General features: G+C 43.4%; 1 protein-coding gene across 9 annotated transcripts in view; it reads left to right on the plus strand.

The window, feature by feature from the left end:
• Nucleotides 1–17,293, plus strand: part of PCLO (piccolo presynaptic cytomatrix protein) — a 547,854-nt gene extending 530,561 nt beyond the window's left edge. For all 9 annotated transcript variants that reach the window (XM_073619550.1, XM_073619551.1, XM_073619554.1 and 6 more), the window contains one exon: nt 14,017–17,293. In XM_073619550.1, the coding sequence (XP_073475651.1) occupies nt 14,017–14,157 (141 nt within the window). In that variant the 3' untranslated portion in view covers nt 14,158–17,293. The remainder of the gene's footprint in view (nt 1–14,016) is intronic.
• The last annotated feature ends 255 nt before the right edge of the window (nt 17,294–17,548 follow it).

The raw sequence follows: 17,548 nt of genomic DNA on the forward strand, positions 1-17,548 counted from the left end.
TGGTGAATTTTTAAATATATACTATAATTGTTTTATAATGCACTAAACACAGAGAGAGAACTGTTTATTGGAGACTAGGGAGGAGCCGAACACCCCCCGGTTTGGTTCGCACCAGAACATACCGAACAGGCAAAAAATTTGGCAGAACACACGAACACCGTTAAAGTCTATGGGACACGAACATGAATTATCAAAAGTGCTCATTTTATAGGCTTATATGCAAGTAATGTCATAAAAAGTGTTTGGGGACCCGGGTCCTGCCCCAGGGGATATGTATCAATGCAAAAATGTTTTTTAAAAACGGCCATTTTTTCGGGAGCATTGATTTTTTTAATGCTTAAAGTCAAACAATAAAAATGAAATATTCCTTTAAATATCATACCTCTGGGGTGTGTATAGTATGCCTGTAAAGTGGCACATTTTTCCCGTGTTTAGAACAGTACCACAGCAAAATGACATTTCTAAAAGAAAAATTGTCATTTAAAACTGATCGCAGCTGTAATGAATTGTCGGGTCTCGGCAATATAGATAAAACTCATTGAAAAAAAGAGCATGGGATCCCCCCCAGTCCATTACCAGGCCCTTTGGGTCTGGTATGAAGATTAAGGGGAAACCCGAATAAAACATTTTTTTTAAAAATGCGTGGGGTTCCCCCTAGAATTCATACCAGGCCCTTCGGGTCTGATATGGAAACTAAGGGGAACCCTGCACCAATTTTTTTAAAAAATGGCATAGGGGTTCCCCCAAAATCCATACCAGACCCTTATCCTAGCATGCAACCTGGCAGGCCGCAGGAAAAGAGGGGAGGGATGAGAGAGCGCCCCCACTCCTGAACCGTACCAGGCCACATGCCCCCCAAAGCATGGCTTCCCCGTGGTGTCAGAGGGGGGCCACCTGTTTATGTAACCGGATGGCCTCGCCCCCTCTGACACCACGGGAAAGTCCCCATGGCATCAGAGGGTCGGGGTCACCCAGGTACGTCATCGGGTGGCCCTGCCCTCAGTTATATAAGAACTGTCAAAGGCGATGAAGCATCACATGGTGGGAGCCGCCCATGGAGGTAGATCGGTGGCGGATTTTTTTTTTCTTTTTCGGTCTGTCGGTGGAGCGATATAAGAAGATGAATGGAAATCGTGGGTCATTTTTATTTTTTTATTTTTTAATAAAGGACTTGTCCCCAAGCTGTGTCTTGTCATTTTTAACATTTTGACACTTTTTTGTTAAATGGTAGGGGTACATTTGTACCCCGTTACCATTTCACACAGGGGGAGGCCAGGATCTGGGGGTCCCCTTGTTAAAGGGGGCTTCCAGATTCCGATAAGCCTCCTGCCCCCAGACCCCCACAACCACCGAGCAAGGGTTGTGTGGATGACGCCCTTGTCCCCATCAACATGGGGACAAGGTGCTTTGGGGAGCTACCCGAAAGCACCCTTCCCATGTTAAGGGCATGTGGCCTGGTACGGTTCAGGAGGGGGGGCACTCTCTCATTCCCCCTCTGTTCCTGTCGGCCTGCCAGGTTGCGTGCTCAGATAAGGGTCTGGTATGGATTTTAGGGGGACCCCTAAGCCATTTAAAAAAAAAATGGTGCAGGGTTCCCCTTAATTTCCATATCAGACCCGAAGGGCCTGGTATGGATTTTAAGGGGACCCCCACGCATTTGTTTTTTAAATTTTGGTTTGGGGTTCCCCTTAATATTCATACCAGACCCAAAGGGCCTGGTAATGGACTGGGGGGGATCCCATGCTCTTTTTTTCAATGAGTTTTATCTATATTGCCGAGACCCAACAATTCATTACAGCCGCAATCAGTTTTAGATGACAATTTTTTCTTTAGAAATTTTGCTGTGGTACTGTTCTAAACACGGGAAAAATGTGCCAGTTTACAGGTATACTATAGACACCCCCCAGGCATGATATTTAAAGGAATATTTCATTTTTATTATTTGACTTTAAGCATTAAAAAAATCACTGCTCCCAAAAAAACGTCCGTTTTAAAGAAAAAAAAATTTGCATTGATACATGTCCTCTGGGGCAGGACCCAGGTCCCCAAACACTTTTTATGACAATAACTTGCATATAAGCCTTTAAAATGAGCACTTTTGATTTTTCATGTTAGTGTCCAATAGACTTTAACGGTGTTCCGGCGCCTTTCGAATTTGCTCTGAACACCGCATATTGTTTGGTATTCGCAGAACATCCGAACAACCAAAGTTCGGCCCGAACTTATGCTCAGGCCGAACCGTTCGCCCATCCCTATTGGAGACTGGAGAACAAGCCTGTGATAGACCTAGCCGGGACAGAGGCTGTTGTAGAGGACTGAATGCAAGCCTCTTGCCTTTTGATTATGGGCCCTGGATTTTCAAGGGAACAATTCTCTTTGTGAGGTGAATTAGAAATCCAGTCTGAACTGTACTAATCGGACTCAGTCATGTATATATGTATATATTGTATGTTGTTTGATTCATACTGTTGGGACACATACTGTGAGGAGATGCTGGTGTCATCAATTCCTACTACCTGTCTTGTTCTCTGCTATAATGTGTTTAATGTAAATTGGCTTACCACAGGTTCTAAGGGTATTCCACACATTGTTGTTTGTTCTAATTAACCCTGTGTTTATGTTAATTGAATTAGCTGATCACATTGTCCTCTATACAATGTAGGAGACGGGACGACTCCTATTGGAGCTGCTGCTATTGTGAGAAAATGTCCTGTGATAATTAACTCAGTATGGGCAAAAGGTCATGTCTCAGTCACCTAGGCTATATAAAGGATTAGTTAAATAGCTCATGTTAATTAGGTTAATTAGGTTACGTTTGTATTGTTAGAGTAATATGAGCAGGAGGGTGGAACCTCATCTTCTCCTGTATATAAGACTGTATTCTGGTTCTGATTAAAGTGAGTTCATGTTAGCAACAAGCAAGTGTCGCCGTGTTTTGTGCTCAGAGAGGTTGGAATATCTGATATCTGCATACAGACTGGGAGGAAGTGGTATATGACGGAAGCACTCAAGCGGAGTGTGGGACGTTCCATGACATTGGTGGCAAGCAGCGGGAAAGCTTCCTGCAGTCTGGGACATCCAAACCTCCAACTGGATCCAAGATCAGCATAGCAGACTTCAGTCACCCCAGCGGAGATATGGACCTGGCATCAGAGTTCCCGGGGCTGCTGCGGATCATCCTTTCAACATACACCAGGACTGTGTCTGAGGATGAATACCTGGAGCTCAGGCAGCAAATTCGGGTGGAGCTCTGGATTGGAGCCCTCCAGCTCGCTGGTATAAAACAGGGCAAGTGCTTTCCAACCCAAGAGCAACGGGCCAGTGACCAACGGGCATTGCGGATGGCATTCCTGGGAGAGCGGCCCCAGGAGCAATGGGTGACTGAGTTGGACAGGCTGGTCCAGCAGGAGATAGAGCTGGACAATCGTTATCGGGCTCTGCAATGGCACGCAGAGCAGGGATATTTAGGGGAGACAACAGAATGCTCTCTGGAGGGATATGACTTTGGAGGCCCTGGATTGCTGTGGGAGAGCCTTACAGATCATTTTATGTTTGGCGATGAAGGGCAACCTGACCTTTAGGACCTGCGAGAATATAGAGAGGCTATGCTCAGTCTTGCAGGGGTCTCAGAGCTCAAACCTGATCTGGACCATTTGCTAAGGAAGGAACAGCATCTGGAAAGGGCATACAGGAAACTGCTACACCACGTTCAGCAGCATGCCAGAGAATCGGCAGTGGAAAATCCGGAGATTGCTGTCCCCAAACCTGAAGTGCTGACAACAGGGCAGAGCTCTGCTAATCTCTGCCCAGAAATGATAGCATCTTCTGGGTTCCATGGACAGGAGATGGTGAACCTATATCCCCAGACATCAGTTGCAGAGACATGGGATTTGATAGACTTTTCTGCTGAGGAAGAACAACCTGATGAGCCTCCAGCAGAAGAGCTGCTATCAGGGCCAAAGTTCACTGTGCTCTGCCCAGCACCAACAGTGGCTTTGGCCTTCTTGAGAGAAGAGGTAGTCGGCCTTTCTCCCACAACACTGACAGGGACATGTGATTTTCTGCCAGCAGCATCTATGGAGTTAAAACAAACTTCTCCAGCTGAAGATCTGGTATCTGAACAGAGGGTCCAAGACCTTTGTCCCACACTTTTAGCAATTCCAGAGACGGAGGATTTGATAGACGTTTCTGTAGAGGAGGAACCACCTAGCAAATCCCCAGCAGAAGTGCTGGCAACCGGACAGGGGGTCCAAGACCTCTGCCCCACACCTGCAGCAATTGTGGAGGCACAAGTTGAGGAGGTGGCAGTCTATCGCGAGCTGCAGATCAGGATCCAAGGAGAGAATGCAGTCAACACCTCACAACTGCAGGTTGATCTGGTGTCGGTGGATGGGGCTTCAGTCCCCACCTGTATACCCCAGGGATGCTGGACAGTCGGCCCAGATCCCCAACAGCAGGATGGAGTGAGCCCAGTCCCCCTGTCTTCTCTCCAGTGGCAGAATGGATTCCAGGGAGAAGGGCCAGTGCAGGCCTCTCCCCAGCGGTGGGCATGTTCTCTGAGAGAGGCAGAGGATGGCTGGGTGAGTAATACTCTGTTTGGAACAATTTGTTTGGAGTACTGTGTGGGTACAGGCAGTAGAGGACTGGAACTATGGACTAACTTCGGAGTCAACCCGTCTGGGGTCTCCTCCTGTGTTAGTCTCCTGCCGAAAGGGGAGAAATGTGACAGACCTAGCCGGGACAGAGGCTGTTGGAGAGGACTGAATGCAAGCCTCTTGCCTTTTGATTATGGGCCCTGGATTTTCAAGGGAACAATACTCTTTGTGAGGTGAATTAGAAATCCAGTCTGAACTGTACTAATCAGACTCAGTCGTGTATATATGTATATATAGTATGTTGTTTGATTCATACTGTTGGGACACATACGGTGAGGAGATGCTGGTGTCATCAATTTCAACTACCTGTCTTGTTCTCTGCTATAATGTGTTTAATGTAAATTGGCTTACCACAGGTTCTAAGGGTATTCCACACATTGTTGTTTGTTCTAATTAACCCTGTGTTTATGTTAATTGAATTAGCTGATCACATTGTTCTCTATACAATGTAGGGCTTTTTTCTGAACGCCAGAAATTCGCGTTCAAGAGCAGTACTGGAAATGCCAGACACCGGTAAAAGGTGTTAAACGAGGATTAACGCTGTAAAAAGAGCGTTAAGCCTCGATCGGCGTTTCTCTGCCTCTATTCAAAACCAATGGTTCCCTAAGGGAGCCCATTGATTTGAATAGAAGTCGCATTGCAAGTCGGATCATCATGATCCGACTTGCGGTGCAGCTTGTGTGCTGAGGATGAAGGGAATCCCTCGCCAAAATGAAAAAAAAATTGGCGTGGGGTTCCCCCCTCTGGATTTTAAGGGGAACCCCCTTCGCCAAAAAAATGGTGCGGGAGCCCCCCAAAGTCCATAGCAAACCCTTATCCGAGCACGCAGCCGGGCCGGTCAGGAAAGGGGGTGGGGACGAGTGAGCGCCCCCCTCCTGAACCATACCAGGCCGCATGTCCTTAACATGGGGGTAGGTGCTTCCGGGCGGAGGGTGCTGCGCCCCCCCACTCCAAAGTACCTTGTTCCCATGTTGATGAGGACAAGGGCCTCTTCCCGACAACCCTGGCCGTTGGTTGTTGGGGTCTGCAGGCGGGAGGCTTATTGGAATCTGGGAGCCCCCTTTAATAAGACAATGGACTGTACTTCATACTCCTCATGTTTCTTAACCTGTACAGGGTGAGGATGTGGTACCAAGGTGGTAAAGCGATTGCAGACCAAAGGTTTTAATAAGGAGACATGAAATACATTTGAAATACGCATATTAGAAGGAAGGTCTAATGCGTAAGACACTGGGTTAATCCTGTGAAGAATACGGAAAGGCCCAATAAACTGAGATGCGAACTTCAGTGAAGGAACACAAAGTCGGAGTTTGCGAGATGACAGCCAGACCCTGTCCCCAACCTGGTAGGAAGGCGCAGGCAGGCGTCTGCAGTCAGCATGGAGTCTGTACCTATCATTAGCATGACACAAAGCCTCCTGGACTTGTGCCCAAGTGGAACAAACGAGTCAGGCAACATGGAAGGTTGGAAACCATAATTCGCCATAAACGGAGACAACCAGGAAGCAAAATTCAAGGCACTGTTGTGAGCAAACTCTGCCCATGTTAATAGGTCTGACCAGTTGTTATGGTGGTCAGAAATATAGCAACGTAGGAATTGCTCCAAGGACTGATTGGCTCGTTCTGCGACCCCATTAGACTGCGGGTGATACACAGAGGAGAAAGCAAGCTGAATTCCCAACTGTGCACAAAAGGCTCGCCAGAACAGGGACACAAACTGACTACCCCTGTCCGAGACAATCACCTTGGGTAGCCCATGTAAGCCAGTTCCTTAAAAGTGGGCAACTTCTTAAGTGGAATACATACAAAATGTCTATGGAAATCACGGAGGAGGACAGGGGCATGTACATCCAAGGATGAGAACCAAGAGCGCGTTCCTCCATATCGTACCCTTTCCAATGCACTAGGTACTGTATGCGCCAACAGAACCTTCGGAACCTACGGGAGTCCACAATGGACTGTACTTCATACTCCTCATGTTTCTTAACCTGTACAGGGTGAGGATGTGGCACCGAGGTGGTAAAGCGGTTGCAGACCAAAGGTTTTAATAAGGAGACATGAAATACATTTGAAATACGCACATTAGAAGGAAGGTCTAATGCGTAAGACACTGGGTTAATCCTGTGAAGAATACGGAAAGGCCCAATAAACTGAGATGCGAACTTCAGTGAAGGAACACAAAGTCGGAGTTTGCGAGATGACAGCCAGACCCTGTCCCCAACCTGGTAGGAAGGCGCAGGCAGGCATCTGCGGTCAGCATGGAGTCTGTACCTATCATTAGCATGACACAAAGCCTCCTGGACTTGTGCCCAAGTGGAACAAACGAGTCAGGCAACATGGAAGGTTGGAAACCATAATTCGCCAAACTCCGGAGACAACCAGGAAGCAAAATTCAAGGCACTGTTGTGAGCAAACTCTGCCCACGGTAATAGGTCTGACCAGTTGTTATGGTGGTCAGAAATATAGCAACGTAGGAATTGCTCCAAGGACTGGTTGGCTCGTTCTGCGACCCCATTAGACTGTGGGTGATACACAGAGGAGAAAGCAAGCTGAATTCCCAACTGTGCACAAAAGGCTCGCCAGAACCGGGACACAAACTGACTACCCCTGTCCAAGACAATCACCTTGGGCAGCCCATGTAAGCCAGTTCCTTAGAAGTGGGCAACTTCTTAAGTGGAATACAATGACACATCTTTGAGAACCGGTCAACCACCATAAGGATAACTGTGTTGCCCTGGGAGTTGGGTAACTCCACAATGAAATCCATAGACAGGTGGGTCCAGGGCCTCTCTCTATTGGGTATGGGTTGTAGGAGGCCCACTGGAAAGTTTCGTGGAGTCTTACTCTGAGCACACATGGAACAGGCAGCTATGAAGGCAGTTACATCAGCACGTAGGCTAGGCCACCAGAATTGTTGGAAAATGGCTCAAAAAAGTTGATTCTTCCCAGGGTGGCCAGCAGCCTTGGGAGAATGGTAAGTTTGGAGCATGGTAGTACGGAGACTCTCTGGGACAATGCAGTGGTCACAAAGTTTCTCAGGAGGAGCATGGACCTGAGCATAAAGAATTTTGTCACCCAAAGAGGGAAGTGAGACTGGTGAGAACCGTAGCCAGAATACTATCAGGAGGAATCACAGGAACCGGAACCGACTCCAACTTGGAAGTGGAGGAAATGGTCGTGACAAGCCGTCAGCCCTTACATTCTTAGTCCTGGGTAAGAATGAGACAATGTAATTGAAACTTGACAAGAAAAGAGCCCATTGCGCCCTTCTTAATCCTCACGAGATTGTATGCCCCTTTCAAATCAAGCCGTTGAAAACCGTTGCTTCCTTGAGGCTGTCAAATAACTCCGTAATTAACGGAATCGGATAGGCATTCTTAATTGTGAAACAATTGAGACCCTATAATCAATACAAGGTTTCAGTTCACCACTCTTCTTCTTCACAAAGAAGAAACCAGCACCAGCAGGAGACAAGGATTTGCAAATGAAACCTTGAGAAAGTGCTTCTGCAACATACTCCTCCATGACCTTATCCTCCAAGACCGACAAAGGGTAAACCCGGTCACGAGGGGGTATGGCACCAGGTTGAAGGTCAATTGCGCAATCATATGGCCGGTGTGGAGGCAAACTACCGGCTTGACCTTTGTCAAAGACATTGCTAAAATCACTGTACTCCTCCGGCAGGGAGGAGAGTGAAGAGGTGCACAGAACCTTGGCTACCTTCTGGAAGTATGTCTTACTGCATTGTGGTGACCAGGAGAGAACCTCAGCACGGAGCCAATCAAAAGAGGGGTTGTGCCTCTGTAACCAAGGATAACAAATAACCAGTGGAAACTTAGGTGAGGAAATAGCTTGGAATTGGATTATCTCATTGTGAAGGTCCATGGACAACGGAGCCGTCTCATGAGTCACATGGGCAGGCTGTAGAGGTATACTGTGAAGAGCCTCAATGGCAAGTGGAGTGTCACGCAGCTGCAGCAGAATTGTGTGCTTCGATACAAAGGCAGCATCAATGAACAGGTCTGCAGCCCCAGAGTCTATTAGAGTCTGTATCTCGACAGATGACTCAGCCCAAGAAAGGGTAACCAAAACCAGGGGCTTATCCTTCTGGATAACTGGGGATGAAACAACGCCACCTAAGGTCTGTCCATGACAGGACCTCAAGGTTCGGGCATTCCCTGGACAGGTAGGACAAGACTTCAAAAAGTGACCTGCCTGGCCACAATAAAGGCACAATCACTCCCTCCTCCTAAAAGTTCTCTCATCTGCAGAGAGACGCGTGAAACCCAAGTGCATGGGTTCACCTTCACTGACTGACTCGGTACCAGGAGGCATGGGAGGTGAGGGAGGCACGGGTGGGACTGCAAAGCTCGGAGATAAATGTACAGGAGGCTTCCGCAAGCGAGTCTCTCTCTGAGTCTGGAGTCAATGAGGATGGCAAACGTGATCAACTTCTCCAGCTCAGTGGGTATAGTGCAGGCTGCTATCTCATCCTTGATGGAATCCAAAAGACCATGAGAAAAAGCAGGCAAGAGGGCCTCATTGTTCCACACAACCTCTGCTGCCAGAGTACGGAATTCAAGGGCGTAGTCAACAACAGTTCTCGTACTCTGTTCAATGGACATGAGGCACTTGGCAGCAGAAGCAGAGTATGCAGGAACGTCAAATACCCTTTTACACGAAGCCACAAACTCAGGGTAGCTCAAGACAACAGGTTTTTACATCTACCATAGAATGTTTGCCCAGGCCAAGGCTCTCTCAGAAAGCAAAGATATCACAAAACCTACTTTGCTTCTGTCCATGGGAAACGCCTGGGGCAGCATCTCAAAGTATATCTCAACCTGGTTGAGAAACCCTCTGCATTGGACTGGATCGCCTCCAAATCGCTGGGGAAGTGGAGCAGAACCAGACATACCTCTTATAGAGGTAATACTCAAGGCGGGTGCCTGCACAGAGACTGTAGAAGCAGCAGGGTCGGCCTGCAACATAGGTTGTACCGGGGTGGCCACAGTTGGAGATTCCAGGTGAGCTGTGTGACTCAGGAGCATTTGTACGCCATGGCAAACTGATCCATGTGGTGATCCAGTTTATTCAATCTGGAAAAAATATTACAACAAGTGAATTGACTGCATCTTCTGAATTCATGGCCTTCGCCTACTGTCAGAAACCATGAAATCAGGCCGAGACAGAAGTACAGTTAAATAACAGTTGTTTAATATTAAAAGTAAAAAGAACAAACATAGTCAAAACATAGCCAGAGTCAGTAAACGGAATGGATAGTCAGCCAAGCCAGAAGTCAGGGATCAACGTAGTGGGACAGCAAGCAGGATCTGGAGCCAGAAGGCATGTCAGCAAAGCAAGTCTTGAACAGGATCGCAGGAGATAATTTCTTTGATGTTGACCAAGGCGAAGGCAGAGCTCCTCTGGACTGGACGGCTTAAGTAGGCAGGACTGATGAGCAGGATATCATCAACAGCTGAGTAACTATGGAGTGAGATGAGAGCTGGCAATTAGCTGACAGCTGAGTGGCTAGCTCAGAGAAGGAAGGGCTGAGCCCAGCCCTGACACCTACATAATACATATCGTATATACTCGAGTATAAGTCGACCCGAATATAAGCCGAGGCACCTAATTTTAGCACAAAAAACTGGGAAAACTTATTTACTTGAGTATAAGCCTAGGGTGAGAAATGCGCAGCTACTGTAAGTGGAAAAGAGGGTCAACAATGCCCATTTGTAGCCTCACTGTACCCATTTGCATGCCTCACTGTGCCCATTTGCAGCCATAGGTCCCCCAAACTTCAAACTCGGTAGTTAAGCAAACTCGGTAGTTAAGGTTTCCTAGATGCCCCCTAGCTGCAGCCAAAATATGGGTCCTGAAATGACATTGCTGCAGATGGACACAGTTGACCGACTTTGGGGCCCCGTATCTAGGAACCCCAAATTTGGTGGGCAAACCCAGTGGATCTAGCACTACAACATATCCAAAGCTGGGGTTCCTAGCACCAAGTGGCCCTGAGATACGGCACCCCAAAGTAGGTTCAGAAAATGTCAAGCACTTTTCTGCAGCAGAGAATGACATTATCCATATGTTTAGCAAATGCAAATTAGTAAATAAATGCCAAACATGTCAAGATCTAAATTTCTGCATGCCCATGAAATGGAAACAAACTATGGTACTTAAAAATCTCAATAGATGGCACTTTAAAAGTCTTTACAGGTTACCAGTTTAGAGTTAAATGTGAGTTCTGGTGCTAGAATTATTGCTGTCAATCTGATATTCATATTCGTTTACATACTGTATGTGTTCAAGACCTACATGCTTGTTCACATTTGCATGTGAGGACAGGGGGACAGGGAAGCTTTACATTTTTTTTAATTATTTATTTTATTTACTTTTTTTTACACTCTATTTACTTTTTTAATTCAACATTATTGCTGTCACAAGGAATGAACAACATTCATTGTAATAGCTTCGGCAGTGACTTTATTGACAGTACAGCTTGGGCAGTGACTTTATTGAGAAATCAAAGGTCTATAGATTGATCGGCTGCCTCCCTGGCTGGCCACAGCCAGTAAAGAAAGAACCAAAACAACTTCTAGCTTTATTCATCACAGAGGAGAGAGAGGAAGCAATGTCCCTCCTTTTCCTCCGTGGTCAACTGACCTGACTACTTGCAGTGGTCCTGGGCTCACCGGTGGGACGGGTGAGCCTGGAAATAGTGGCGGCGGGAGAGGTGCCCCTTTCCCAGCCCTGTAAAAGTAATTGGGTGGCTGTATAGCCACTCAGATCACTTTTACCTGAAAGCCCATCTCCAACTGAAAATTTTTATACCAGGATCATATCTGCAGCTGCCCTAGATGACATCCTTATTCTAGCGAAATCAAGTCAAGAATACATTCACCATCGGGAGATAGTTTTGGAGACTCTGGGGCAGTTCGGTCAATTGGTGAACCCTCAAAAAAGCCAGTTGGGATGGAGTCAGGAAATGCAATACCTGGGTATTTTGTTCCATACCCAAATGGGGAAGATCTTTTTACCCAAACAGCAAATCTCAGCAATATCAAATTGTGTACAAGTGAGCCAAGTGTACTCCCTGTCAGAAAGAGACTGCATGGTACCATGAGCCAGATGGCATATGAGGAAGTTTTAAGTCACCTTTTTTACAGCAGTGGAATTACATTTCCTTCTGTCAATCGATCCTTCTCCCTCAGAGTATCCAGAGATCTCTTGTGGTGGACTTCAAGGGAAAATCTTTCCCAGGGCATGCCTATCAGCCAGGAAGATTGTATTATTATGACTATGAATGCCAGTCTCCGGGGCTGGGGGGCTCACTGTCAGGGTCAAAGAGTACAAGCACAGTGGACAAATCCATCTGTATGTCATTCAAATTACCTGGAGCTGAAAGCAGCTCACCTCGCCTTAATAGTTTTCCAAGATTTTAGCGAAGGTCATCAAGTGAAGATTCATATGGACAACCAGACAGCAGTGTCTTATGTCCAGAGACAAGGGGGGCACTAGAAGCTTGGTTCTTCTTCAGGTAGTGATCAAAATTTTACAGTGGGCGGAGATGTATCTGGAATCTAAACAGTTGCCTATTTGCTGGGGGAGGAAAACCAGCTGGCAGATCATTCGAGCAGAGTATTTCCAGATCACAACAAATGGTCAATCAACAGCAAGTATTTGAGACCAATATTTGCGATGTGGGGGAATCCAGTGATCAATCTCATGTTCATCCCAGAGAATGCTCAGGTGCCCCTGTTTTTGGCGTGTTACAACTTTCAGGAAGCACTGATGCAAGATGCGTTCACTAGCATTGAAGGTCCTTCAGAAGATATACTCCGACAATCATTATTCTTCCATGTTGGCCAAGGTGACCTTGGTTCCCTGTACTAGTTCAAATGTCCTCATGACATCCTATCCAGCTGCCAATCAGCTCTGGGCAAGGGCCTATCGTACAACTCCTTAAAAGTGCAAATATTGGCCCTGTCATCTTTCACAGGGACAAGATGGGCTGAAGATTCCATGGTGAAACAGTTTATGCGGGCAGCATTGCACAGACGATCTCCAAAGAAGAGTATCTTTCCGTCTTGGGACTTGGCCTTGGTGCTCAGGGCATTAATGTGCCAATTGAAAGTTGTTTAATTTGGTATCTCACCTTGAAGGTTGTTTTCTTAGTTGCCATCACGTCTGCAAGGAGAGTCTCAGAACTAGCAGCCCTATCATGCAAGGAACCCTACTGTCTAGTTCTTCCAGAAAAAGTGGTGTTAAGACCTGCCCCCCACTTTCATTCCAAAGTCGCATCAAGATTTCATGACAACTGGGAAATAGTTCTTCCAGTTTCTCCACCATAACCCTCTGCTTCAAGTCAGGAAGATTTCAGTTCTTTGCATATGGTAAAACAAATTTCAGCTTACATCTTGCACTTACACAAAACAGCAAGTTTAAGGAAAACTGACAGCCTCTTTGTTCTCCCAGCAGATCCCAAGAAGGGGGATAAGGCTTCTTCGAGGATAATTTCCTCATGGATTCTAAAAGTTATAAAGGTGGCCTATACAAAGCAAGGCTTACCTTCTCCGACGGAAGTGCAGGCTCATTCTACCAGAGGGGTTGCGGCATCATGGGGAGCTCACGCAAAAGTTTTGATATCTGCAAGGCTGCCAGCTGCAGTTCTGAGTCAACCTTTGTGCAACACTACAAACTGGATGTAGCCTCAGCTATTTTTTTCTCCTTTCGTTCCGCTGTTGTACATCCAGCCTTTAACAGCAATTAAAATTCTTTTTGGCAAGCTAGGGGGTGCTAAGTTGTTTCTCTTTTTTTCTATTCCCACCCTAAATTGGTTAGTAAAGTCCCACTGTTGCTGACATGAGGTGAGCCAGGAATACTTGCTTATCCTCATGTCAGCAAACTTTTTTCCCTCCCTTTGTCCTGTTGCAATCTAGTTATGGAGTACCTGAGGGAAGGGGGTCTCTGTCTTTTATTCTGAGGTAGAAGGTGGTCCTCGGAGGTCAAGGGGGTGGAGTTGACCCACTGTTGCTGACATGAGAGAGCCAGGAATTACGATAAATATTAGGTAGCAATTTTCTGTATATACATATATGAAGTATATATATACACAGTGTAGTTATACATATGGCCTAAGGACTTGAAGTGGTTAACATTTAAAAAAAAAAAAAAAAATATATATATATATATATATATATATATATATATATATATATATATATATATATATATATATATATATAACATTGCCTTCTACACCGCATGTACATTTTTAAGTATCATTTTTATCATTGTGTTACATACATGTAATTTTCAAAAATTTCCAATAATCTTATTCTTAATTTTATTTTCCATAGATTTTGCTTGCTTCAAATGGAGGGAAGTTTATGAAGAAAACTCTTATTGGGGAAGCTTACATTTGGCTAGACAAAGTGGACCTTCGAAAAAGGATAGTAAATTGGCACAAACTTTTAGCCAGCTCTGCTCAAACACACTGAACAACACTATTAGCTGGGAGCAAAACGTCAGGAACAATTTTAGTTTCAATGGAATTAAAGACTGCCTAGAAAACAAAGTTTGCACATGTTTCAAGCCGTGCTTTGAAATCTCTGTTGACATGTTTTGCAGTCGATGAGAAATAAGATGCATTTGTTATTAATAAATGTCAACTTGTTGGGGATGATGATAAATAAATGCGGTGTGTAGAAGACTGGTCATGTTTTCGGATTAGAGTATACAAGTGCTTTACTAGTTCTATTATGTTTCATTCAACAGAGCAGCTTAGAAGCACGTGAAAATAAGGCAATATAAAATAAGGGTTATAATAATTTTTAAAAAAGTGACACTCAATATATGTTTAAACTAATTTGCACCTTAGATGTTTTCCATTGATAGATAATATAAAATGCTGTTTATGGTGTTTCTTGGAGTTGGCATATGTACAGGAATAAACAGTATAGTTCCGTCCTCTAAGTTCCAGGTAATGTTCTCTCTCTATGCCACGTGTACAGTTACCGTACAGTTAACGTGCAGTGCCTATCTTTTATTTTGTGATTCGAATTGCAAACATGGTGAAACACATGAGCTCAGTACTTCTTGCTGGCTTATATTAGCATATGTCAGCTACTGCAATTTGTGATTCATTGGTTTAAAATAGAAAAAAAAAATGAAAACATAACTAAAGTAGCTGTCAAAGCCCAAAGTAATGCTGTGGCACAAAACAGAAGGTGGGTTTCAGTAACATAAATAAGGAAAAGGAGCCTATGTGTGTTGTTCTACATGCCACCTTTTAGTTAGGAGAAGGATATAAAAAGCAATTATGTTCTGAAATTTCTCTTTGTAACTCAGGTGAATGATTGATGGCTATGTTGAAAATGTACTGTTAATTACTACAGTCACTAATGTACATACATACTGCCTATCACGCAGTGTGTTCTTAAGTGGTTTCTGTCAAAATGAAGGCAACTTAATGTCAGATAAAATCATTGAAGAATGGAATATGTGTTTGTTTTTCCTTTCCAGCCCTGTTTCCATTATGAAGAATGTGTTTCTGATATCCCATTCAATAGCCTAAAGAGCTACAATAGTGCATTTTTAAACTGCAATTCTTTTATGCTGAGCATTACTGTAAAAGACTGCAAAGCATGCGAATGGTTGCTACGGAGACATCATTTCAGAATGATAGCACAAATACAGATTCTTGCAAGGAAACCTGTAATCAACATTACATTAGCAGAGCTACCATTGCTCTGCCTTTCATTCACTACATTCCAAAGACATAACGGTATTTGTTCTCTGGAGCACTATAAAATTTCTTATATTTTGTTTCCATCTTTCCAGGCCATGTATTGTGTAGAGAAACTGCAAGTAGACTCAGTGTTTCCTTAGCTTGGACATACCCTAGAATTAGTACCTCTTAAACACATGAAATTCTACAGATGCATTTGTCATCTGTCAAACATAGTGAGTGACAATGTTTTGGTGCATCAATGACTTATATAAGCAGTGTATAATATGCTTCCGAAGTGTGCCAACAACGTTTTAAACCAAATTCTTGAGTTATCATGGAAGTATTCTATGCAACATTGATGTATCAATGCTTTTTCTGTAAGTGAAAATGACAAAAAAAAAATCTGTAAAACTAAAAAAAAAAAAAAAAATACAAAAAAAACGTCTTTTGTGTAAGAAACAACTATCAGTATTTTCATTTTTGCACATATATTTGAACACATTAATAGTGTTTATTGCTTTTGCTTCTCCTAGAAGTGATTACATAGATCCAGATGTTTGTTGACAACTAGCCCTCTCTTGATATTAATTTTATAAATAGAGCCAAGATAAAAAAATATATATAAATATATGTTTATTTATATGCAAAGCAAGGCAAATTTTAGAGTTCTGATTGATCTGCAGAAATAGAAATGTTTAAGCAAAAAGCACAGTGTGTGTGAGTATAAGTGAGTGAGATTTATATAGTTCTTTACATTACTTTTGTTCAATGGCCTTGTTTGGAAATGACGAGTTTTGGATGCTAAGCATGAGTCAAAAGTATTCCATGGCTGCAGATTAAAGAGATGATATCTCCCTCTTTTTAATTGTTTGTAGTACTTGAAACATAATCTTATTTAAGCACACATAATGAATACAAGTAAAAGAATGAAAACTTAGTGGCAGGCAAGAAAATACCAGTTTAAATATAAATTGCATGTTATTTTACCCTGCACACCGACACACCTCCAAGTCATAATAAAACAGACATTAATAGTGCCTGATGTTTTATTAACATCTCAGATATGCTTAAGTTGCATTGTTTCAGGTATTTTTTGAATACTATTGTCTTTTTCAGTGAAAATAAATCCAAATAAGTTTTATTTTACTCTTAACACAAAGGACATCCTTCTATTCTGAACAAAATTACGTAAAAAGGGCCAGACAAAATGAATACCCTCTCTCTAAGACTTTATTAGAATCATTAGTCTTTGCTTTGCTGTTCTAACAAATTCTGACTATAGAAATGTTAGGGGCAAGTACTTTTTTGTTATTTTGTAAATAAGTCTACATTTTTGTAGAAAGATGAAAAAGGACTGAGGGATTCTAATTCCATTAGCCATTCAGCATGTGAATGTGAGCATTCTGTTCAATTGTACATGTAAAATTGATATGTGATGTGCTCAGATGATGAACCAGCAATGGTTGAACAGCGTGTCTGTTGTCATTCATTGAGAATCTGTACAGAGAGCCTGAAAAATAAGAGATATATATGAAGAAAATGTAAAAAAAAATATATTTAAATTACGTAAATTCTGTAGTGTCCTGAAATAAATGTTTTCACATGAATGTTGCATGCATTGATGGAATTCTGCCCATATTTGTGTATTTTTATTATTGTCATCCTAGATTTTTTTCCCCTTCTAATCCCTTGAAGATCATTTGTTTAAAACAGTTGTACAAATGAGTTAAACATGAATGAACTGTATAGAAATCTGCCTGTAAATCTGTTAATGTTTCTTCATTTAATGTAAAAATCCATGTCATAGTTTTTGTGGTTGTACACAAGATGTAACTTGAGAATTTATGCAAATGTGATGTACAAAAGGTTGTAATCCAGTCAAGCTAATAAATATTTATAACATCCTTCTCTTTGTGAACTTATATAATTTGAGTATAATTTGAGAATTTACAAACTAATAAATCTATTAAACACCTTCTGCGTTCATATAAGGCAGTGATGGTGAACCTTGGCACCCCAAATGTTTTGGAACTACATTTCCAGTTCAACTACACTGCAGAGTGCATGAGCATCATAGGAAATGTAGTTCCAAAACATCTTGGGTGCCAAGGTTCACCATCACTGATATAAGGTATATATTATAGCTTTTAGACAGCTAT

The sequence above is a fragment of the Aquarana catesbeiana genome, linkage group LG03, assembly GCF_042186555.1.
Source record: "Aquarana catesbeiana isolate 2022-GZ linkage group LG03, ASM4218655v1, whole genome shotgun sequence".
In the NCBI taxonomy this organism is placed as follows: domain Eukaryota; kingdom Metazoa; phylum Chordata; class Amphibia; order Anura; family Ranidae; genus Aquarana; species Aquarana catesbeiana.